Source organism: Sciurus carolinensis, chromosome 2 (assembly GCF_902686445.1).
Source record: "Sciurus carolinensis chromosome 2, mSciCar1.2, whole genome shotgun sequence".
Taxonomy (NCBI): Eukaryota; Metazoa; Chordata; class Mammalia; order Rodentia; family Sciuridae; genus Sciurus; species Sciurus carolinensis.
In genome coordinates, this window is record NC_062214.1 from 22,610,569 (window position 1) to 22,635,141 (window position 24,573).

General features: G+C 35.8%; 1 protein-coding gene across 1 annotated transcript in view; it reads left to right on the forward strand.

Annotated features, from left to right (window-relative positions):
* Positions 1 to 166: 166 nt before the first annotated feature.
* Positions 167 to 24,573, forward strand: part of Trpc4ap (transient receptor potential cation channel subfamily C member 4 associated protein) — a 73,654-nt gene continuing 49,247 nt past the window's right edge. The window contains 3 exon segments of the mRNA XM_047540921.1: positions 167 to 382; positions 17,460 to 17,588; positions 19,503 to 19,619. Coding sequence (XP_047396877.1) covers positions 215 to 382; positions 17,460 to 17,588; positions 19,503 to 19,619 — 414 coding nt within the window. The 5' untranslated portion in view covers positions 167 to 214.

Sequence of the window (24,573 nt, forward strand, 5' to 3'; positions counted from 1 at the left end):
TGAAGATACAGGAAACACCGCATCTCGCTGTCACCTGCCCCGCCTCAGAGGGGGACTACACTTCCCAGCAGCACCCGGGGCACGCACGGACCCTGCCACGCGGCTTGTGCCTCTGCCGTCAGCCCACTGGGGGCGCTGCGGGAGCCCTCCGCCGCCCCGTAGAAATCTACGCGGCCCCGGGGCCGCTTGCTTCCTGTTTGTCCGACGAGGAGACATGGCGGAGGCGCCCGCGGCGGCTGGGGCTGGCGCCGGCCGGGGGAGACGGTCGGCAGCAACAGTAGCGGCATGGGGCGGATGGGGCGGCCGGCCGCGGCCCGGTAACATTCTGCTGCAGCTGCGGCAGGGCCAGCTGACTGGCCGGGGCCTGGTCCGGGCGGTGCAGGTACGAGGCCGGCCCGGAGGGGCGGGGCGGGGCGGACCAGGCGGGAGCTGGCTGGGGGCCGGGGAAGAGGCCTTTCCAGGCCTCTGCAGGACGGGCCAGACCCTTCCAGGCTGACCGCAGGGCCTCCCCGTGGACTGCCTGGACGCTGTCAGCCGCGGTGGGGCCGTGGGCAGATGCCAAGTAGAGGCCCCCGGACAGGGACCGAGCGGGACTGGGCTGTTGTGGGCTTTGATGGCGTGTACAAGCCCTCGGCCCAGTTTCTGGATCCTCCCTTCCCTGCGCCACGTCTACACGTCTGGGGGACCCTGGCGAGTTTGCTTTATTCTCTGTGGGCCTTGAGTTTCTTCCCAGTGAATTGGGCGGGGGTCCTCATTGCAACCCTGAAAACGGTTCCCAAGCGTATCATAAATGTCATTTTCTCAGAGAGGCCTTTCCTTGACATTCCTCCTTCCCCCTTTCTAAAGTAGGTCCCCATTGTTAGTGTGTCAAAGCCCCCAACTGGTTTCGTTCACATTACTTTCTTCGCGTGTAATTACATATTTCTTTGTTGTCTGCCCTTTTCTCGTCTGTCTCCCACATTAGGCTGAGCTCCAACGGGTGCAGAGACTGTTTTGCCAGTGTAGAGCGTCATGGTTTTACAGCGAGGACTCAAGTCAGGCCAGGGTTCAAAGCGCTGCTTTCTTTCTTGCTTGTGCAGTTACCATCACGTGCCTCAATTTCTTCATTTATAAAATGGAGATGAGAATTAGTTACTTACTTTTTAAGGTTGTTGTGAAGATCAAAGGAGAACAATTGTGTAAAGTGTTAATATATATTACTGGTGCATGATAAGGATTCAAGGGTAATCAGTGACTGTTATACTTAGTGTTGGACTTGTAATGGATGCCCAATATATGTTAATGTTTTTTAGGATGAATGAAGGACACTACTTTAGCAAAAATCGGAATGGCTAAGAACTATTCACTCTTCACCAAACTCCACTGTCCCTGAACTACTTTCTAACACACCTGTAAAACATTAGCATAATTTGAAGAAAGCTTTTGCATAAAGTTTTGAAGAGTACACAAGAAACTAATAGTGGTTGGTGGAAGAAGGGTAGAAATTGGGTGAATGGAGGAGAGAATGGGAGTGAGATTTTTCACAGTACAATTTTATTCAAATTTAGTTTTGAACCAATTGACTATTACTCAAAAGACTAAAAAGATAGAATAAAATAAATGTAGGTGTTCTGTGTGGAGGATTGCAGATGAAGGATTTGTTCTGAGTGAGCCATATTTTCCTGGACATCAGACAACCATAGATGAGCAGACTTTTTTCCTCTTGCATTCCTTTCTATCTGCCTTAAGATCATGGAAATACTTGCTCTGTCCTATGAACCAGAATACCTTACTGAACTGGGTATGTAGGGACAGGCAGAAAGGAGTAGGGATAACTGCCCCTTAGTAAGCACATACTTATGCTCAAGCACCATGCAAGGTGTACAATATCTTTAATCCTTGATCTTTTGAGCTATGGGTCAGACTTATTTCTTAGCACAGATGAGGAACCTGAGACTGAGAAAGGTTAGGTAGTATGATTTTGAACACCTATCTGGATAATCTGTGTTCTAAAAAGGAGGAGCCAGTAGAAGTTCTTTAGCATGATGAGTGAGGCAATTTAGGAAGGTTAATTTATTTCCATTGCTGAAAAAATTTTAGGATGGGAGGAAACTAGAGAAGCTCACTGGATTAGAAAGCTACTAGAATATTCTCTAGCCTGATTTAGGCTAATTATTGTGGTTATTGATAATTGTATTGCAGAGGTTGAGATAGGGACCCCTGCCCAGAACTATAGTGAAGATTCATCTTTAATATATTTTCTTTCTTAGTAACTTTGATGTATTCCTTGTCAAAGCCCCTCCTCTCTCACACTGCAGAATAAATTATTTGCTTAACCATATCTCCAGAGCACAGTGAACATATCCATTATGACATATGTATAAATCGCAAAACACCAGGTTTTAAAAAACTTTAAATTTTATAAAATTACGTATAACCATCATAAGCATTTATAAGTGTACGAGTCAGTAGTGTTAAGTACTTTCACTTGTGCAACAGATCTTCAGAACTTTTTCATCTTGTAAATCTGAAACTGTATACCAACTGAACAACTCCCCATTTCCCTTTCTTCTGTCCTTGGTAATCACCTTTCTACTTTCTGTGTCTGCGAGTTTGACTACTATTATGTAACATAATAACCTCATACAAATGGAATCATGCAGCCTTTTTGTGATTGAGTTATTTCTCTTAGCATGAAGTTCATCTGTGTTGCAGCATGTGATAGAATTTCCCTAGAAAAAACTAGGTTTTGAAGTAAATGGACCTAAATTGAATCCTAGTTCTGTAACTTAGTAGTTGAGTGACTGAGGTTGTTTCTTAATCTGTCAGAACCTTATTTCTAAAATGGTGATAACAACATCTACCTCATTAGGTTATTAGGAGAATTAAGTGAAATAATATGTCTAAAACGCTTAGCTAGCATGGCACATATTAGGTATTTAATAAATAGTTGCTCTCAGCTAGTAGTTACTAGACAGGGTTTCTTCGTGGAATGTATCTTATTTTTTCTTGGTATCTGCAGTGCCTGAAACCATGCCAGGTACTTGATACTGAGGACTCGGTAATTTAAATACTGTATTCTCAGTCCTTTGTGCATTTGTTCTCACTGCCCAGCAACCCCATGACCTCAAAGGGTTCCAGAGTCAGATTGCCTAGTTTGAAACCTGGCTCTGGTACATACTTGATTGTCTTTAGGAATAATAATCTTTATTCTTCAGTTTCTTCATTTTAAAAGTAGGAATAATAGGACCTAACCTCCTAAAGTTGTAGTGAAGGCCAAATGAGTTTAAACATATAAAGCACTTAAAATAGTAACCAAAATGTATTAAGCACTATAAAGGTTAGCTTGTTTTGTTCTTAATACTCTATATTCTGATGGATCTGAAGTCTTATTTCCATTCCTGATTTCTTCCTTTAGCTCCAGATGGATAGGTGTATCCAGCTGCCTGCTTAGCATTTCCACATAGATGTCTAATTGGCAACCCAGTTGGATTTTGAAAACCAAATTCGGATTCCTCTTTTACCAGATCTGATCATCCCTATCTCCCTAAATGAGACATAAGGGAAGCCTGAGAGATTACAGGCCTCATGATTTAGAATGAGCATGTCCTACTTGAATTTTGTTTGCCGTATTTTCTTCCCTTTTCTGTTCTGCCATTTGTCAAGGTAATAAAATACGCTGGTATACTTTAGAGTTTACTGAGCCCTTCTACATTCATCAGCACATCTGATCCTTAAAATAATTCAGATTTTATAAACCCCTTGCTTAAAACACCCCATCCACATCCCATTATAGTTAGAATCAAATCCAGATTCCTTACCATGTGTGTACAAGGCCCTGGGTAGTCACTAGGAGTTGAGGGAAAGGATAGACAAGGTAGACCCTGTGCACCAGGGCAGTGCACTCACACTACAGGTCCTGACCCACCATCCCTAGACACCCTTCAGTTTGGTAGTCTAGTGACAGATTGGATTATGGGAGCCTCTTTCCGTTTCCCAAGTGCCAATGTGCCCTTTATGATTATTGGTATATCTACCTCTCATCCCATGTTTTTTTTTCTTTAAACACTTCAATAGGAACTACTTATTTAAGCCTTATTCTAAGCATTTGTGTTTGTAAAGCCTAAGGATTTAAGTAAAATCTTCCCTTGCCTGTCAAGGGTAATTGGATACTGAAAAACACTTGGATAGGATAAATTCTCACATAAGAGCTATTCCAACAAGGAAGTCTTTGTATTCACAAGCTCTAAAATGTCCTCCTAATTGTATTTAAACAACACAAACACCATTAAAATGTATTCAGTGGTTAACATTTGTTGTCAGAATAACCTAACAAGATATTTAATCTTTATTAATAATCCTTTAAGATGTCTATTTACTTGCACTTAACTTGGCATTTTGAGACACTAGATACACTTAGGATTAAACAAATAAGATGTACATTTGTTTTTATGGAATTCATCCTTTACTTAAAAAGAAAAGCAGTAAAATAAAAACTAAATGTCTGAAGATGTTTCATTGGCTGAACCAGCTGACAGCTTAGGGTGCTTGATATAAGAGATTATCACTACGGTAAACTGTCAAACCACAAGTACTCTAAGAGAAAAACCCATGTGACACCTGCCAATAATTCAGCTGTGAAGATGACTAGAAGGTGACTTTTTTCATCACAGTACTGTGCTATTCACAAGGAAAACAGAATCCTAATAATTATTTTTAAATGAGAGTAAATGCCTTGTAAGTCAATGTAGAGGCCGTAACAAATTCTTTGTAAAGTTGAGTATTTGGACTGTGATTGGATCTTTGGGTATCCTGAGGCTTGTAACAAAAAACAGCAGTGGCCTACCCTACTCTACCTCCAAATACTTCGAGTTTCATATCCCTGAGGCAATCACTCTCCATGCTGTAACTATTTTACAAGAAAGCCTAGGAGCTGGTGTTTCTAAACAACATGCTTTTAAAGCTATTTCTTGACATTTCAGTTTGCTTTTATCTATTTCTTCCTCCTGTAAAAGATTAGGATTTAATTTATAACACTTTATGCCATCTTTCTTGTCTCCACCATTCACCACTATCATAGGTTTGGTCATTGGTATAGACATTGTGCTGATATAATTACTGTTTACAACAAAACCATATGTGTAAAACAATTGTGTAGGTTTTGTTTTGTATAATTTTAAATTGAAGTATATGCATAGTAAAACTCACTTTTTTTTTTTTTTTGGTGCTGGGGATTGAACCCCCCCAAGGCTTTGCATATGCTAAGCATACCCTCTACCACTGAACTACATGCACAACCCACATTCACCCTTTTTAGTTTATAGTGCTCTGAGTTTTGGTAAACATGTAATCATGTAATTACCACTACATTTATAGAAAATTACCTTGTAGTGGTGAACTCCTTTCCACAACCACTGATCTCTTTTCTTCCTATTTGTTTTTTTGTCCTTTTCCAGACTCTCATAAAATGGATGCATGTCTTATAAATACATATGCAAATATACCATGTGTAACCTTTTTTTAAAATTTTTTTTAGATGTTGATAGGCTTTTATTTTATTCACTTTTTAATATGTGGTGCTGAGAATCAAACCCAGTGCCTCACACATTCTAGGCAAGCACTCTACCACTGAGCCACAACCCCAGCCCCCATGTGTAACCTTTTGAGAGTGGCTTCTTTCACTAGTGTAGAATTGCATCTGTTTAAAATTGCTTTGTTTTCTGTATACTCATAATTTGTTCCCAAATTCTAAGATAATTTTTTTTTTTTTTTTTGGGAAGTCCTTCTTCCTCCTCTTACTGGCAGGAGTTGGGGTTGGTAATTACTACATGTACTATACAGCTGAATTCTTGGGACTTCTCTTTATCACAGTGCTTTATTTGCTTTTCATGTTTTAAACTGGTTTCTAAATTCTGTGTCTGCCTTTTCTTGGAGCATGTTCTTTAGTAGCCTCCCAAGAAAGAGTATATGGGAGGTAATTTTTTTCAAGCTTGCATATTTGAAAATGTCTTTTAGTTTGACATTTGTACATTTAGTTCAGTTAGGTATAGAATTCTGAGTATTTTCCCTTAAATTTTAAATGGTGTTGTTCTATTGTCTTGAAAAAAGTACATTCTTTCAGTCTACAATGTTGGTTAGATTCATCTGTGAAGTTGGTGAAGCTGTATTTTGTTCATTTTCATTGAGATATTGTATTCTATTGTATGAAGGGACCACAATTCTGTCTACTTTTGAGAAATATTTAGAATTCTTCCAGTTTGGGGCTATTGTGAATAATTCTGATGTGAGCATTCTTTTTTTAAAAAAATTTTAAATTAAAAAAATTTTTGTCATAGATGGACACAGTAGTTTTTATTTTATTTTTATGTGGTGCTGATGATCGTACCCAGTGCCTCACACATTTGAGGTGAGTGCTCCACCACTGAGCCACAATCCCAGTCCCAGATATGAACATTCTTGTTCTTGTAGTTAGTACATGTATGCACAGTTTGGGGGTATACATTTAGAAGTAGAATTGCTGAGTTATAGGATATGCATACATTCATTATAAGTGGCTATCTCTAGGGTTTTCCAAGTGGTTGTACTAATTTACACTTCCACCAGTTGCAGTTATGAGTTCCATGTTCTCAATAACCTATGGTACTGTGTCTTTAATTTTTCTTCTTCTTACAGGTATGTAATAGCATATCATTATGGTTTTAATTTATTTCTATGATGACTTAATGAGCACTTTTCAGCATTATTGACCATTCAGACATCTCCTTTGTTAATTGCTGTTCAAATATTTTGCACATTTTTCTGTAACATCTTTTAAAAACTTGATTGGAAGTTTTTTTTCGAATTTTTTGTTGTGTTTTATTTTGTTTTTGCTGTGCTGGGAATTGAACCAGAGCCTTGTACTTGCTATGCAAGCACTCTACCACTAAGCTATATCCTCAGCCCTTTTTTGAAGTTCTTTACATTTTATGGATATGAGCCCATTTTAGTGAAGTTTTACAACTTTCTCTTATTCTGTGACTTGCCTTTTTAATCTCTAATAACATCTCTATATGAACAGAAGTACTTCACTTTACTACAATTCATTGTATCACTTTTCCTTTGTGGTTTATGCTTTTTGTATCCTGTTTAAGAATCTTTGCCTACTCTAAGGTCATGAAGATACTTTGTGTATCTTCTAGAAACTTGATTACATTTTACATTTAGGTATACATTCTGCTGAGAATTGATTTAGGGGTATATTGTGAGGTTTGTATGTAGATATTCAGTTTGATCCATCATTATTGGAAAGTACCCCTGCATCCTGCTCTGTAGTGCCACCTTTGTTATCTGTCAGGCATATATGCATGGTTCTGTTCCATGTCAGTTATGTTCTACTAGTCTTATTTATCCTTGTGCTGGTATTAATGTTGTCTTATTTTCTGTAACTTTATATATGTTGATTTTGGGTAGAGTACATGAAATAGTATTTTTTCAACTTAGTTATAGTCAAGATTGCCTTGACTCTTCCTGACACCCTTTGCCCTTTTTTTTTTTTTTAAGATGGGGGGAGTACTGGGGCTTGAGTGTAGGGGCACTCAACCACTGAGCCACATCACCAGCTCTTTTTTTGTATTTTATTTAGAAACAGGGTCTCACTGAGTTGCTTAGCACCTCCCTGTTGCTGAGGCTGGCTTTGAACTTGTAATCCTCCTGCCTCAACCTCCTGAGCCATTGGGATTACAGGCATGTGCCACTGGGCCTGGCCACTCTTGCCGTTTTTATACCCATTTTAGAATGAACTTGTACATTTTTACAACTAAATTTTAATTGGGAGTGCATTGAGTCTTAATGCATTCATTCTCTCTCTTCCTTTTTGATTTGATCATCTTTAATTTCTGTTGATGTTTACAGTTTTCTGTGTGGTAGTACTGCATAACTTTGCCTGGTTTGTTCCCTGGAATTTGACTTTTTCAAATGATGTTGTAGTGTTTTAAAATTGTACTTTAAAACTGTAGCTGTAAATATAAATTAAGATTAATTGGGGGCTGGGGAGATAGCTCAGTCGGTAGAGTGCTTGCTTTGCAAGCACAAGGTCCTGGGTTCGATCCCCAGCACCCAAAAAAAAAAAAAAAAAAAAAAAAAAGATTAATTGTTTTATATTTCTCATAGTTTGATAATTTATCTTTTAGACTCAGATTATATATGTGTATAATCATATTGAATATCATATCTGCAGTTGAAGCTTTATTTTATCCTTTCTAATCTTGCACCTTATATTTCTTTATCCTATCTTAATCTACTGCCTAAGACCTGCAGTACAATAAATAGAAGTGGCATGTTCCTGATCTAAGAGGGAAAAAACCTTAAACATTCCACCATAAAGTATATTTGCAGTAAGTTTTCTGCAGATACCTGTTACTAGAAATTCACTTTTTTATCATGAATGTCTTGAATTATATCAAAGTGCTTTTTCTGTACCAATCAATATGCTCATATAATTATTCTGTTATTAATGTGGTAAATTACATTGAATAAAACTTTCAGCTACTAAACCAACTTCTAATTTCTAACGTAGACTTATTTTTTAAAAATTTGTTCTAATGGTTATACATGACAGTAAAATGCATTTTCACATATTGTATACAAATGTAGCATAACTTCTTGTTCCTCTGGCTGTACCTGGTGCTGAGTCACACCAGTAATGTAATCATACATGTATATAGGGTAATGATGTCTCTCATTCTACTGTCTGATGTAGATTTCTATCCTTTTTGCTAAATTTGATTCCCTACTTAAAAAAAAAAAAATTTTTTTTTTTTGGTTGTCAATGAACTTTTATTTTATTTATTTATTTATATGTGGTGCCAAGAATTGAACCCAGTGCCTCACACGTGCTAGGCACGCACTCTACCTCTAAGCTATAACCCCAGCCTCTCCCTACTTTTTTAATTATGATTTTTTTTCCTTCTATATTCATTAGTGAATCTGGACTACAATTTTCCTTTGGAGGGATTTTGGTATCAGGTTTATAATAGTTACTGAACATGGATTTACTTGCACCCCATGAGTTTTTGATTTTTTTTAATTGTAAATGGACACAACACCTTTGTTTTATTTATTATTATGTAGTGCTGAGGATTGAATCCAGTGCCTCACTGGGTTGCTAGGCAAGTACTCTACCACTGAGCCACAACCCCAGCCCCTACCCCATGAGTTTTTATATATGAAATTTTCATGATCTTTCATTTGAGGATATTTTCAAATTTCCCCTTTGATTTCTACTTTGATCTGTGCATTTTTTTAGTAGTATCGTTTTTAATTTCCAACTATGGGTATTTTATAGTTATCTTTTTCTTAATAGATTTTAGGTTAATTGTGTTGTGGTCAGAGAACTTAGTCTGTATTTCAGTTCATTTAGGTGTGTTCCCATTTGCTCTGTGACCCAACAACTGGTCATTTTGTAAATGTTCTTTGTACTTATTAAGAATGTGTAGAGAGGGGCTGGGGAGATAGCTCAGTCAGTAGAGTGCTTGCCTTATAAGCACAAGGCCCTGAGTTCGATCCCCAGCACCCAAAAAAAAAAAAAAAAAGAAAAAGAATGTGTAGAGAGTAATTATTGAATGTAGTGCAATAGGAGTGTCAGTTTTATTTGTGTTTATTCTCTATTCTTTTTAAAAATATTTTTAGTTGTAGATGGACATGATATCTTTTTTTTTTTTTTTTTAATGTGGTGCTGAGAATCAAACCCAGTGCCTCACACATGCCAGGCAAGCGCTGTACTGAGCCACAAACCTAGCCTCTATTCTATAGTCTTACTAATTTTTAGATTACCTATATCAGTTTTAGAAAGAGATATATAAAAATTTCCCACTATGATTATGAATTTTCTTATTTCTCTTTTTAGGCTGGTCAGTTTTTGCTTGTGTATGTTGAAGCTTTTATTGTTACATTTAATGTTAGAACTGTAATATCCAGATTGACTTTTTTATCCTTCTGAAGTATCTACCTCTGGTAATGCTGTTTGCTTTGTGTCTCTTGCTGATTTTGATAGTTACACCACCTTATTTTGTTGTGGGTTTCATTTAGCTTTCTCTAAGTGTTTCTCTGGTAGGCAGCATAACAAGTTTTATTTTTAATTGGAACATTTAACACATTTACACTTAATGTAATAATTGACATTTTAGGATTTAAATATAAATACATTTATATATAAATATAATACAGTGTTTTCTTTTTAAATGTCCTACCTATTCTGTGTTCCTTTTTTGATTTTTTATTATATTCTTAAAGTTTTATTGAGACATAATATAGGTGATCAAATTACCATTATAAATGTTTGATTTGATGATTTTCAGCAAATTTATAAAGTTATCCAGCTGTCACCATAATCCAGTTTTAGAACATTACTCTTACTCTAAAAGGTTCACTTATGTCCGTTATTTATTTAGTTTTTATGACAGCTTTATTGCAGTATGACTCACATACTGCATACATCACCCACTTAATGTGTACAAGTCAGTGATTTTTCACTATTTATACAAAGTTATACAGTTATTACTGCAGCCAGTTTTAGAACATTTCATCACTCCATAAATAAACCCTTTACCCAGCAGCAGTTACTGCCTGATTCCTTCTTCCCTCTGGTCTTTGGCAATAACTAACCAATTTTCTGTTTCTGTGGATTTGCTTATTTTGGACATTTCATATTAAAAGAATCAAACCATGTGTCATCCTTTGTGACTGGCTTCTTCATTTAGCATTATGTTCTTAAGAGTATGTATTAGTATGCCATTCTTTTTTCTTGCTGAATAATATTCCATTGTATGAATATATGGTACTTATTTGTACATCAGTTGATGGGCATTTGAATTGTTTCTACTCTTTGCTTATTAAGATTAATATTGCTGTATTTGTGTGCGAGTTTTTGGTGGACATTTGTTTTCTGTTCTCTCTCTTAGGAGTAGAATGGATGGATCATTTGAAAACCCTCTTTAACTTTTGAGTTCTGTCAAACTTTTTCAAAGTGGCTGTACAAGTTTTATATTTTATATTTCCACCTGCAGCAAGTGAGTGTTCCAATTTCTCTATACTCTCACAAACACATCTTATTTTATGTGTTTTTGATTATGCTTTCCTGGTAGGTGTGAAGTGATATCTTATTGTGGATTTGATTTAGATTTCTCTTGATAACTTATGATGTTGAGCATCTTTTTATGTTTCAACTGGCCATTCATATAGCTTTTTTGGATAAATGGCTATTCAGAGACTTGGCCCATTTTAAAAATTAGTAACAATTTCCTTAATAGATGATTTATTCAATGTATCTTTTTAATGTGAGTTTTGGTCGTTTGTGTCTTTCAAAGAATTATTCATATAATCTAAGTAATCAAATTTTGAGGCATGTTCATAGTATTCCTTTTAATTTCCATGAGATCAGTAATAATAACCCTATGAACATTTCTGATATTAGTAATTTATATCTTTTTTTTTTAATTTTGAGAGAGGGTCTTACTAAGTTGCTGAGGCTAGCCTCAAACTTGTGTTCCTCCTGCCTAAGGCTCCCGAGTCACTGGGTTTACAGGTGTGTACCTCCACACCTGGCTTTTTTTTTTTTTTTTTTTTTCTTTTTCTCCTTGTTTAGTCTGGTTATTGAGTTTTATCAATTTTATTGATCTTTTCAGAGTCAGCATTTGGTTTTGTTAATTTTCCCTTGATTTCCTGTTTTTGATATTGATTTCTGTTCATTTTTATTTCTTATTTTTTACTTGCCTTTAGGCTTAAATTGTTTGTCTTTCTCTGGCTTACTAAGGTGGAAGCTTAGGTTTTTGACTATAGTATTTTTTATTTCCTAGTATGTTCATTGAATGGTTATAATTTTCCCCTTAAGCACTGCTTTTGCCTTATCCCACAAACTTTGGTAAGTTGTATTTTTATTTTCATTTAGTTTAAAATATTTTAAAATTTCTCTGGAGATATCTTTGACCCATATTTTATTTAAAAATGGGTTGTTTCTTGTCCAAATATTTTGGGATTTTCAACTCTTCTTCTGTTAATTGGTTTCTAACTTAATTGCATTGTGGTTTGAGAACATACTTAGCATAATTTCTAAATGCAAAGAACATACTTCGCATACTTTGTGGCCCAGAATGTGGTCTATCTTGGTGACTCTTCAGTGTGAGCTTGAGAAGGATGTATATTCTGCTGTTGTTGGATGAAGTATTCTGTGAATGTCAATTAGATTCCCTTGATTGATGGTGGTGGTGTTCGTGTCAACCATATCCTTATTGATTTTCTGCCTGATTATCTTTTTTTTTTTTTTTTTTTGTACTGAGGTTGAACTTAGAGGCACTTTACCACTGAGCTATCATCCCTAACCCTTTAAAATTTTTATTTTTAGATAGGGTCTCACTAAGTTGCTTAGGGTCTTGCCAGATTGCTGACCCAGTGATAGAGGGTTTTGAAGTCTATCTATAATAGCTTTATCAGTTTCTCTTGGTGTTTATTTAGATTTTTTCCTCACTTTTTTTTTTTTGCCTTGTAGTACTGGGGATGGAACCCAGGGGTTCTTTACCATTGAGCTATATCACAAACACTTTTTATTTTTTATTTTGGGACAGAGTCTCACCAAGTCGTGGAAGCTGACCTCAACACTTGTAGTCTTGCCTCAGTCTCCCAGGTTGCTGGAATCGCACATGTCCCCCACTGTGCCCAGCTCCATTCCTTTACTTGTAACCTGTCTATATCTTTATATTTTAAGTGTATTTAGACAGTGTGTAGTTGGGTCTTGTTTTCTTTTTATCCACTCTGGCAGACTGGTCTTTTAATTGGTATGGATGTTTACAGTGATTGGTGATATAGTTGTACAAATGTCTGTCATATTTTTAACCTTTTTCTATTCATTATACTTGTTCCTTTTTTTACCTTCTGATTTTTTTCTTCCTTCTCTGTATTTAATTGAATACTTTATATGATTCCATTATTCCTTCTCATACTGTGTCCATTATACCTCTGGAGTTTTAGTGGTTGCCCTGGAGTTTGCAGTATTTATTTACAATGAATCTAAGTCCACTTTCTTCAATAATGCTGTGCTATTTCATGGGATTTGCATACCCTATTGCAGATATTCCCTGTTCCTCCCTCTTACCACTTTTAAGATTGCTGTCACTCATTTCACTGCTCCAAATCCTGTAGTCACCTAATGTCCTTTTATTAGTTTGAATGATTATTAGGTTCATTCAGAATAAAAAAGTTAAAGCTATTTTTATTTTACATTCATTTGTTCCATTTTCAATACTCTTGTGTGTATATATGTGTGTGTGTGTGTGTGTGATATATTATATATATATCTGAATTTCTAACCTATATCATTTTCCTTGCCTCTAAAGAACTACTTCTTGCATTTCTGGTAGAGTGGGTCTCCTAGTAAAAATTCTCCTAGCTTTCATTTATCTAAGAAAGTTTTAATTTTCTTCGCTTTCTAAGGATCATTTCACTGGTTTCGGTGTTATTTAGTGCAATTTTTTTTTCTTTCAGTGCTTTAAATATTTTACTCTACTCTTGGCTTGCATGACTTTTTAAATTAAACACTATGTAATTCTCTTACCCTAGTTCCTCTATAGATAAGCCCTCCACCTTCTTTCAAGATTTATTTCTTTGTCGTTGCTGTTTGTTTTACACTTTGAGTATGATATGCTAACCTATCATAAAAACAAAACAAAACAAAACTCTTGGGTTCTCTGAATTTCCTGGATCTGTGGTTGTTATTTGTCATTAATTTTGGGAAATTCACAGCCATTATTATTTCCAGCCATTTCTCTTTTCTCTTCAGGTGTTCTAGTTACATGTACACTATACCTTTTGTGATTGTCAGCCACTTCTTGGATATTCTGTTATACTTTTTCATTTTATATTTCACTTTGGAAGTTTCACTGATTATTTCTTTGGCAATGTTCAATATACTGATGAACCCATCAAAGGCATTCTTCATTTCTACTATAGTACTTTTGATTTCTAGACCATTGTATATTTGTAAAATTGAATTGTTTTCTCATTGTTGATTTGCAAGAGTTCTTAATATATTTTGGACACTAGATCCTTATTAGATAACTAGTTTACAAATACTTAAGATTTTTGTGGGTTGTCGTTTCACTTTCTTGATACTGTCCTTTGAGGCATAAAATTTTTTTACTTTTGATGAAGTCAAATTTATTTTTTCTTTTGTTTTCCCATTCTTTGGTGTCATAACTAAAACTATTGCCTAATCTAAGGTGATGACTTTTGCACCTGTTTTCTTCTAAGATTTTTATGGTTTTAACTCTTACATGTAGACCCATGTTGAATTAATTTTTGTATATAATGTGAGGAAGGAGTCCATCCTCATTCTTTTGATTATGGACTATCCAGTTACCCTGTCAGCATTTGTTGAAAAGACTGTTCTACCACTGAAAAATTCTGATATTCTTGTCAAAAGTCAATTGATCTTAAATGTGTTTTAGTTTTGGAATCGCAGTGCTATTCCCCTGATCTAGATGTCTGTACTTATGCCAGAACCATTCTTGATTATTTTAGCCTTTTTGTGAATTTAGAAATTAGAAAGCAAGATTCTTCCAACTTCAAGGTTGTTTTGATTATTCTGGATTCCTTGCATTTCCATATGAATTTCAGAATTCACTTGTCATTTCTGCAGTGAAACCAACTGGGATTTTGATTGGCATTCATCTAATCAGTCAGGGATTATTGCCATTATAATAATAGTAAGTCCTCCTATCCATGAACATGAGATGTCTTTTTACTTATTTAGGTCTCCTTTGATTTCTTTTAACAGTATTTTATTTTCCTGTGTGAGTCTTATATCCCATTTTGTTAAATTTATTCTTAAATATTTTATTCTTCTTGATGCTGTTACAAATGATATTGATATACTTGTATGTTATCTGCAAGTGCAGTTTTTATTTTTTCCTTTCCAATCTGGATGCCTTCTGTTTCATTTTCTTGTCCAGTTGTTTGAATTTCTAGCAGAGTGTCAAGTAGAGGTGGTGAGAGTGGACATCCTTATTTTTTCCCCTCAATACTTTAGTAGGAAAGTATTTCATCTTTCACTGTTAAGTATGATGTTAGGTATGGATGGTAAGTGCTTTTTCTTTTTTTTTTCTTTTGTATTTATTGATGTATAACGAGGGTTTTGTTTTCATTGCTATGATATGCTGTATAACATTGATTGGTTTTCGTATGTTGAACTATCCTTACCTTCTTGGGATAAATCTTGCTTGATCATGGTTTTGTAATCCTTTTGATACATTGCTGAATTTGGTTTGGTAATATTTTGCTGAGGATTTTTACATCTGTATTCCTAAGAGATACTGATCTGTAGTTTTCTTGGGATATCTTTGTTTGGATTTATTACCAGGGTAATACTGGCCTCGTAGAATGAGATGGGGATATTATCTCCTATTTTTTAAAAAATATTTTTTAGGACCGGGGATATAGCTCAGTTGGTAGAGTGCCTGTCTTGCATGCACAAGGCCCTGGGTTCAATCCCCATACCAAAAAAAATTTAAATAATAAGTAAATAAAAATTTTTTTAGCTATAGATGGACACAGTATCTTTATTTACTTTTTTATGTGGTGCTGAGAATTGAACCCAGTGCCTCACATGTGCGAAGCAAACTGTACCACTAAGCTACAGCCCCAGCCCTATAATCTCCTTTTTTAAAGAAAAATCTGAATTTTTGATGTTAATTCTTCTTTAAATGTTTGGTATAACATACTAGTGAATCCATCTTTCTGGACCTGGACTTTTGTTTGTGATTTTTTTTTTTTTTTAATCACTACTAATTCAGTCTCTTGTTATAGGTATATTCAAATATTCTTTCTTAAGTCAGTTTCAGTTTGTATTTTGCTTGTAATTTGTGCTGTTTAGGTTTTCTAACTCATTGGCATATGATTGTTTATAATACTCCATTATAATCCTTTTTTTTTTGTAAGGGTGATAGTAATATTCCTTCTTTAATTTCTGAGTTTTATAATTTGAGCAAGTAGAAGTTAGTTGGTACATCTAAAGATTTGTCAGTTTTATTGATCTTTTCAGAGAATTTTGGAACTTTTGGTTTTATTGATTATTTTTCTGTTCTTTATTTCATTTATTTCTGCTATGCTACAACTTTTTTTTTTTTGGTAGTGATAGGGATTGATTGGCCTTATAGCATGGTCAGCAGGTGCTCTTCTACTGAACTACGTTCACAGACTTCTTTTTGGTACCAGGGATTGAACCCAGGGTTGCTTAACCACTGAGTCACATCCCCAGCCCATTTTTATATTTCATTTAGAGACAGGGTCTCCCTGAGTTGCTTAACCTCACCAAGTTGCTGGGTCTGACTTTGAACTCATGATCCTGCTGTGCCTCAGCTTCTCTAGCCGCTGGGGTTACAGGTGTGTGCCACCGTGCCCAACTCTACAGACCTTTTTATTTAAATTATATTTTGAGATAGAGTCTCAGTTGCTCAGACTGGCCTTAATTTTGTGATCCTCCTTCTTCTGCGTCTGGACTCTCTACAATTATATGTGTGGGTCACTGGGCCCTGTTCCTGCTGTGATCTTTTTAATTTTCTTTCTTGTGTTTGACTGTGTGTACTCCTTTTTCCCTATTTTCTTATGGTGAAAGTTTATATTATTTATTTGTGATATTGCTTCTATTTTTAATATCGTTGTGTAGAGCTGTAATTTCTCTTAAGCTCTCTTTTTGCTGAATCCCCTAACCGTTTGTTTTCTTTCTTTGCCTTCCAAAGAAAGAAGATATATTTCCATTGTTTTTGAGCTTCTGTTGATTTGAACTTGCTTGAACAAAATGAAATTGCTGATAATGGGGTTTGTCCATTATCATAGGAATGATAGATATCAGGATAAAACCAAAATATTGAAGATCTGTTTGTCTTGTACTAATAGTTTCTAGAAGCTTTTGATCTGATTGAAGGACAAATGCACATGAAAATAATTCACATCTGGCCCCTCATAATGGTATGTTCATTGTGTTCTAGAGAAGAGGGACAGATGAATCTTATGATATGATAGAATAAAGTATGCAACAGATAAAGCCCCCCAAAAGAGTGCCTAATCTCTTAGAAAGGAGAGAGGAAGGCCAATCAAGGAAGATTTCTTGCGTTTTAAAGGAGAAGGAACGTTTCAGATAGAAAAGACTGAGAGTGTTTTAGGCAGGAAAAGAACGTGTACAGAGAGATGCAGAGAGAGAAAACACATGCGCTTGGAAGCTAGAGTGTGCCTTGAGGAATAGATGAGGCCGGAAAGCAGGGGTTAGCTTATGAAGGGCATTGTATCGTGAGGTAAGGAGTTGGACTTTTAGTTCATAGGCTCTTGGGAGCTTTTGAAGATTTGTACAAAGAGGCCTTTGAATTGTTTTCCTGGGTACTGTAGGGAGTCAACTACTCTGCTGGCTAGTAGTTCTTTCCTCCTCAGTAAAATGTTCCTTTTTTTCCCCCAATTCACAGTTCACTGAGACTTTTTTGACGGAGAGAGATAAGCAGTCCAAATGGAGTGGAATTCCTCAGTTGCTTCTTAAACTGTATGCCACCAGCCACCTCCACAGTGACTTCATTGAGTGCCAAAACATCCTCAAGGTAATTTGTGGGGGCCCCAAAAGGGCTGCCTTTAGAGTCTGTAGGTGATACAAACTGTGTGCCATTTAAAAATAGCTGGTCTTAAAATTATGTGAACTGTACAAAATTTGAGAATTTCAGAAAAAGTACAAAGAACTAAAAATCACCAGTAATCCCACCATCTGGAGATAATCACCATGAAGTTTCCTGTGTGTTTTTCTATGGGCTTTATTCATGCTTTTTTTATGGTGGTATTGATTAGTTTTGGAGGTCAAAACTGTTTCAAGGATTTGGATAACATTCCCCGCCTCCCGCCATGGTGCTGGGGATTGAACTCAGGGCCATGTGTGCATGGTAGAAAAGCACTCTTCCACTGAGCTACATCCCTACCCCTGGATGACATTCTTTGAACAGAGTTTAAAAGATCCCATATTGCTAAAGGCTCATGAAAGGTGCCTTATAAGTTGTTCATAACTACCATCAACATAAGAAGATTGAAGGGTCCAGGTTTGATAGTTAGAAAGCGGTGGAAAGAGTGCAAAGACATTATGCTAGGGCAGTTATTCTCAACAGTGTTCATCAGAGTGCTGGGCTCCATCCCCAGAGTTTCTGATTCAGTAGGTCTGGGGTTATCTTATTCAAACTTTAGTTTGCAGCTGGGCCCAAATGTAAATTTAGAGTACCAGATCTAGCTGCAGTTATAACCTGTGTAAGTGTATTTATCATAATGAAACTGAATGATATAATGTTCTTTAGAGGTAAAGTTTTGATGATTATATTACAGAAGTTTTAAAATACAATAGTCACAAAGCCTCAGCTTTCCCTTTAGGAAGAGATGTTTTCATGTTCTTGCTCTCATAGTGTCATTGATAGAAATAATTATAGCTTCATATACTTACTTAGGAATGCTTTCCTAAGAATTTTATATTCTTTCATTTTTTTTGTAAAACCTCTCAGAGATAGGGTTGAGGTAAACTTGAGGGGGAGGAAAATTAATATCTGAGTCTCTGATGCCTGATCATTTTTTTTATTCATCTAACAAATACTTATTTGAGGCTTACTCCACAGAGACTTTTCTATAAGATTTTCTATAAGGACTCTGTGGCTCCCAAAATTTGTTGAACCATTGCCCTATTTCTACCATATCAAATACCTGTTATGTCTTGTGACCTATGGTAGAAAAAACAAAGAGGAATCCATTCTGGCCTTCTCTTCAAGGAGCATTGTATTCTAGGGAAGAAATAACATAGATTTATAAATAGATACAAAATAAAAGTGCTGAATGTGATAAATGACTTACAGATTGCTTTGGGCCTTTAGAAGAGCATCAGATTGCTTTTGAATGGGAGAAATCAGGATGGACTTCCTTCAGGATGTGACTCTTCAACAGATTTGGTTATTGGTGCAGACCCAGTCACCATAAAACTTAGTAGCTTGAAGTAGTAACTATCATTTATCTCTCACAATTCTTGGTTGATTGAGTGGTTCTTCTGCCTCTTCTGCTATCAGATGGGATACTGAGACATCTGGAATGTTCAAAATGGCTGGTTGGTGTGAACTGTCAGTTGGAGATAGGCTAAAGGTATCAGTCCTGGCCTTAGTTCTTCTCCTCATGACCTCACTAGATGGCTATGTTGAATTTCTCAGAGCACTACAGTTAGGTTCCAAGATGGTAAAAACCAACTCTTAAGGGTTATACCAGAAGTGGCATAGTGTCACTTCTGTCACATTTTGTTAATTGAAGCAAATCACACCAGCCCAGATTCAGTGTGGACAAGGACCCTAAAGGAGTCTGAATACTAGGAAGTATAATTCATTTGGAGTTATTTATCTTTGTGCTCATGAGGATTCAACTTGTGGCTAAAATGCAAACTGATATTTCAGTCTGTGTTGAATTCTAAAACAGAATATCTTTGTACTATTTTTTTAAACTAGGAAATTTCTCCTCTTCTTTCCATGGAGGCTATGGCATTTGTTACTGAAGATAGGAAACTTACTCAAGAAACCACTTATCCAAATACTTATATTTTTGACTTGTTTGGAGGTGTTGATGTAAGTAACTTTATTATTATTGTTATTTCTCCTACTTGAACCATTTTGAGAATTTAAGTGTTTAAATGGGAGACAGGAAACCTTTCAGAATTTATAGCAAACAATTCAGATTTAATCTTTTAGAAGCTGAGTAGCATTCTTATATGTTGAAGCAGCATATAGTTTTTTTTTAAGAAGAATTTATTTATTTGAATTGATACTATAGCCACCTTTTTTTTTTTTTTAAGATACAAAGCAAAAAATGTGTCTCCCACTTTCCCTGTGTCTCCTTCTTAGAAGCAGTTGTAATTATTAATTTTTTGTATGTCTTTCTAGAGATATTATGATGCAATATGTGTGTAAATACTCCACACTCCTCAGTTTATAGTCTCTCCACATGCAGGGGCATACCATACACTCTCCTCTGCCTTGCTTTTTTTATGTTATTCTCTCTATCTTGGGGATAGTTTCATTTCAGTACACATAAATCTGCCTTTTTTAAATAGCCAAATAGTATTCCTTGATGTAATTATACCATAATTTATTCATGCAGGTCCCAGTTGATGGGCATTTCGTTTTTCCATACCTTTTCTTTTTTTTCCCCTTTTTTTCTACACCTTTTCTATTTCAAGGTTTCAGTGAAGATTTTGTATGTATTTTTTTCTACATGGGTGAGTGTAGACCTTTGGAATCAAAGCACATGTCTTTTATTGTTTATTAGCCTGCAGTTTATAGTTTTATCAACTTGCATCCCCAATAACAAAGTATATGAGTATCTGTTTACTTATACCATCATCAATATATTGTATATATGTGTGAAGTTTTATGGCTTTCTATGGAAGTATAATCTGTATGTAGAAAATTAAAGCAATAATTACTGTAAAATAAATTCATTTTTGTCTTACTGCCTAAATCAAGAAAAAGAACATTACCAGACCTGGAGAGTTTCACCAAACTGTCTTTAAGTATTAACTAAGCAGATGTGAGAAAAGTAGTATTTCTTCATAGTTTTTACCAGGCTTTTGTTGAGATATGATTCACATGTCATGTAATTTACCCTCTTAAAGTATAGAGTTCATTGGTGTTTTAGTGTATTCACAAATATGTGCAACCATCACTGCAGTTTTAGAACAATTTCATCACCCCAAAAAAGAAACTCCATATGGATTAGCTTTTGCTTCCTTATCTTTCTATCACTGTCTAGCCCTGCCTTGGCTATGAATCTACTTTTTGTCTCTGTAGTCCATGTTCTGGACGTTTCATATAAATGAAATCATATAATGACTGGCTGCTTTCACATAGCGTAGTGCTTTCAGGGTTCATCCATGTTGAAGCATTTATCAATACCCATTTCCTTCTTATGGCCAAATAATATTCCATTATATGGATAAACCATATTTAGTACATCCATGTGTCTGATGGACGGATAGGTTGTTTCCAACTTTTGACTATTATGAATAACACTGCTACAAACATTTTTGTACAGGTTTCTGTGTAGACATGGATTTTCATTTCTCTTGGGGCATATACCTAGGAGTGGAGTTGCTGGGTTGTGTGGTAACTCTATTAAACTGTTTGGGGAACTACCAGATTGTTTTTTCAAAGAAGCTTGCACTATTTATTACTATTATTGGGATATAAGAGGTCTTTTATGTATTTATAGTTTTTAAATTTTACATTCTTCTGTAAGTGAGATTGAATATTTTTCATGTGTTTATAAGTAGATCCTTTTCTGTGAATTGTCATAATACCTTTTGCAGCTCTTCATATTTGATGATTAGTCCTTTTTCCTACTGATTTATAAGTACTCTTATTTTTTAGAAATCTTTTGTTATAAGTGTTTTAATGTGTTAACCACACCCCCAACACACATTGAGAACTGAATTTTTACTTTGTGGTACTTTTAAATTGGAAGTGTTTACTTTTTTGTGTGAGATTAATCAGTCTTTCCTTTTATGGCTTCAGAGTTTTCTTGCATGTTTTTTCCTGCTGTTGGATTATAAACTGTGACTGTTTCCTTCTTAATATTTTAAAATTTTTATTGTATCTTTTAAATTTTTATACCACTTGAATTTTATATTTGTTAGGGATTGAAATTTGACAAGTTTTTTTTCTAGATCTCTACCATTTCCTTTATTATTTGGAAGGAATAGAAGGGAGCGATCGTAGTGGGGTGTTAGGGTTATTCTCTGTCTTGATCTAGGTGGTGACTATATAGGAATGTTGTTCTGTTTGTAAAAACTCATGCTGTACTTTTAAGATTTATACTGTTTATTGTGTTATACTTCAATTTTAAAACTTTTCTTTTTTTAAAAATTGTTTTTAGTTGTTAATGGATTTTTTATTGTATTTATTTATTTATACATGGTGCTGAGAATCAAACCCAGTGCCTCACACATGCTAGGCAAGTACTCTACCACTGAGCCACAACCCCAACCCTCCTTTTTCTTAAAGATACCATTTTCCACAAAAGTAAAGAATATTTTATCTGCATCCATATCAACCATGGTCCTTATTCCTCCCTCCCTGTTTCAGTGCCGGGGTTTGAATTGAGGTCCTTGTACATGCTAGGCAAATGCTTTACCCTGGGCTATACCCCTCCCCATCTTTTTTTAAATTGCTGCTTAGCATTCCCTCTTCTCAGCAGAGCCAGTGGTCCTGTAGCATTTGCTTACTGGTCATCGAGGGGGACCCTTTACTTCTGAATTTGTACATCAAGGGATTTACTGATTAAAAACCAACATATTTATAAAAGGAAAAAGAATAATAATGTGGGCTGGAGAGATAGCTCAGTTGGTAGAGTGCTTGGAGACCCTGGGTTTGATCCCCAGCACCGCAAGAAAAAAAAAAAAAAAAGAATAATAATGTAAGTCTGTAGCCTGGTTTCTGTTTGTAGTGAAAGTGTAGCTTTGTATAGTAAGTGCCTGTCCTATATTAGGACCTCTTTGGATCAACTGTTATTGATTTCGTGGGTTTCTTTTTTTTTTTTTTGGTAACAGGAATTGAACGCTTGGGCGTTTAGCCACCAAACCAGCCCTTTTTTGTATTTTCTTAGAGACAGGATCTTGCTGAATTGCTTAGGACCTCTCTAAGTTGCTGAGGCTGGCTTTGAACTTGTGATCTTCCTGCCTCAGCCTCCTGAGCTGCTGGGATTTTAGGTGTGCGCCACCTCGCCAGGTGATTTTTGTGGGGTTTTCTTTCCTATTGTGAATTAGATCAGTTTCCTCAGGAATCCCCATCTTCATAAATATGGGTTTTGCTTTGGTCTTTTGTGTCTCACAGACTTTCAGTTATTGTATTTGTTCTTGTTGAACTTTGTTGCTGTCTTGCCTTTGAAGGTGTTTTTCAAACAAGTTCATTTCCTCTGCTCTGTATTAGCAAAATCCCAAAATAAACCTCTGTTGGTTGTCCTGCCCAAACCTCAGCTGGATTGGAATGACTGACCACAATCTTGGCTGGATTATTTCTTGTCAACTTGACCCAACCCCAAACATGACACTGATAGTATATCTTAGAGTTTGTAAAGTCACATGCCAAGTATGTAACCAAATGGAGCAAAATCATCTGCAGTAATCAAAAGACTACAGAGGCTGTGGAGAACTGTGGAGTTTGTGCCTGCATTTCTGTGCAAGAAATGACTCTTCCATTCTCATCAACAATTTCCCTGAGGGGATGGAAATCTAGATGTGTGGGTAAAATCTCCCAACTTTTTAATAGATGTAGGCCAAAATATACATCTATATTCTATTATCTACTGTAATAGAATATAGCTGTGTTGTAAGTGTGAGCCAAAGCTTGACATTCAGAGACTATTATTCATTGACCTACTCCATCTTCCATTTGAGGTAAATTTATTTTAAATATAGTATTCTGAGCAGTTGAGCATGTTATTTCTTGCTTGGTGATTGTGATCTCTTTTGAAAAGCATTTTTGTAGGATGCCTGGCCACCTTAAAGATCAGTGTTTATTTTGTGTTGTTGCATTCATTTCATGACTGTCTCCTAAGGACATAAATCAAAATGAAGTAAAGCTTTATATAAAAAATTTTTTTAATAAAAGAAAACTTTGTATACATAAATAGTATAACATTATTTGTTTGTGTGTTTACCTTTGTTTTATTTATTTTCATGTGTGTTGAGGATTGAACCCAGTGCCTCACATGTGCTAGGTGAGTGCTCTACCACTGAGCCCTAGCCCCAGCCCCAGTACAGCATTATTTGTAATGATTGAAAAGTATCCAGCCAGGTGTGGTGGTGCATGCCTGTAATCCCAGGGACTCAGGAATCTGAGGTAGGAGGTCAAGGCCACCTCAGCAATTTAGCAAGATTCTAAGCAATTTAGTGAGACCCTGTCTCAGAATAAAAAATAAAAAGGGCTGGGAATGTGGCTCAGTGGTAAAGTGCAACTAGATTCAATCCCCAGTACTACTACTGCTACTATTAATGTACATACCATAAACATAGTTCTTTAACCATTTTTCATTAGTTTCTAGTGTGTTCATGAAGTTGTACAGTGATCAGCAGAACAATTTTCATCATGCCAAAGGAAATTTCATATCTTGAGCAATCATTCTGCCTTCCTTAGCTCTGGCAACCACTAATCCATTTTCTGTCTGTGTCGATTTGCCTATTATAGACAGTCACATAAATAGAATCATACATTGTGATTTTCATGTCTGACTTCCTTAGCATAACAGTTTTATTGAGATATAATTCATATACCATACAATTAACCCATTTAAAGTGGAACATTAAATGGTTTTTCACAAATTTACAGAGTTATATAACTGTCACCACAATTTATTTTAAAACATTTTTATCACTCTAAAAAAGAAACCCCACATCCTTTGTCACATCCCATTTCCTCCTAAGCCCCCCATCCTTAGGCAATCACTAATCTACTTACTTTCTGTCTGTATAGATTTACCTGTTTTGAACATTTCATATAAATGGAATATATAATACGTGGTTTGTGA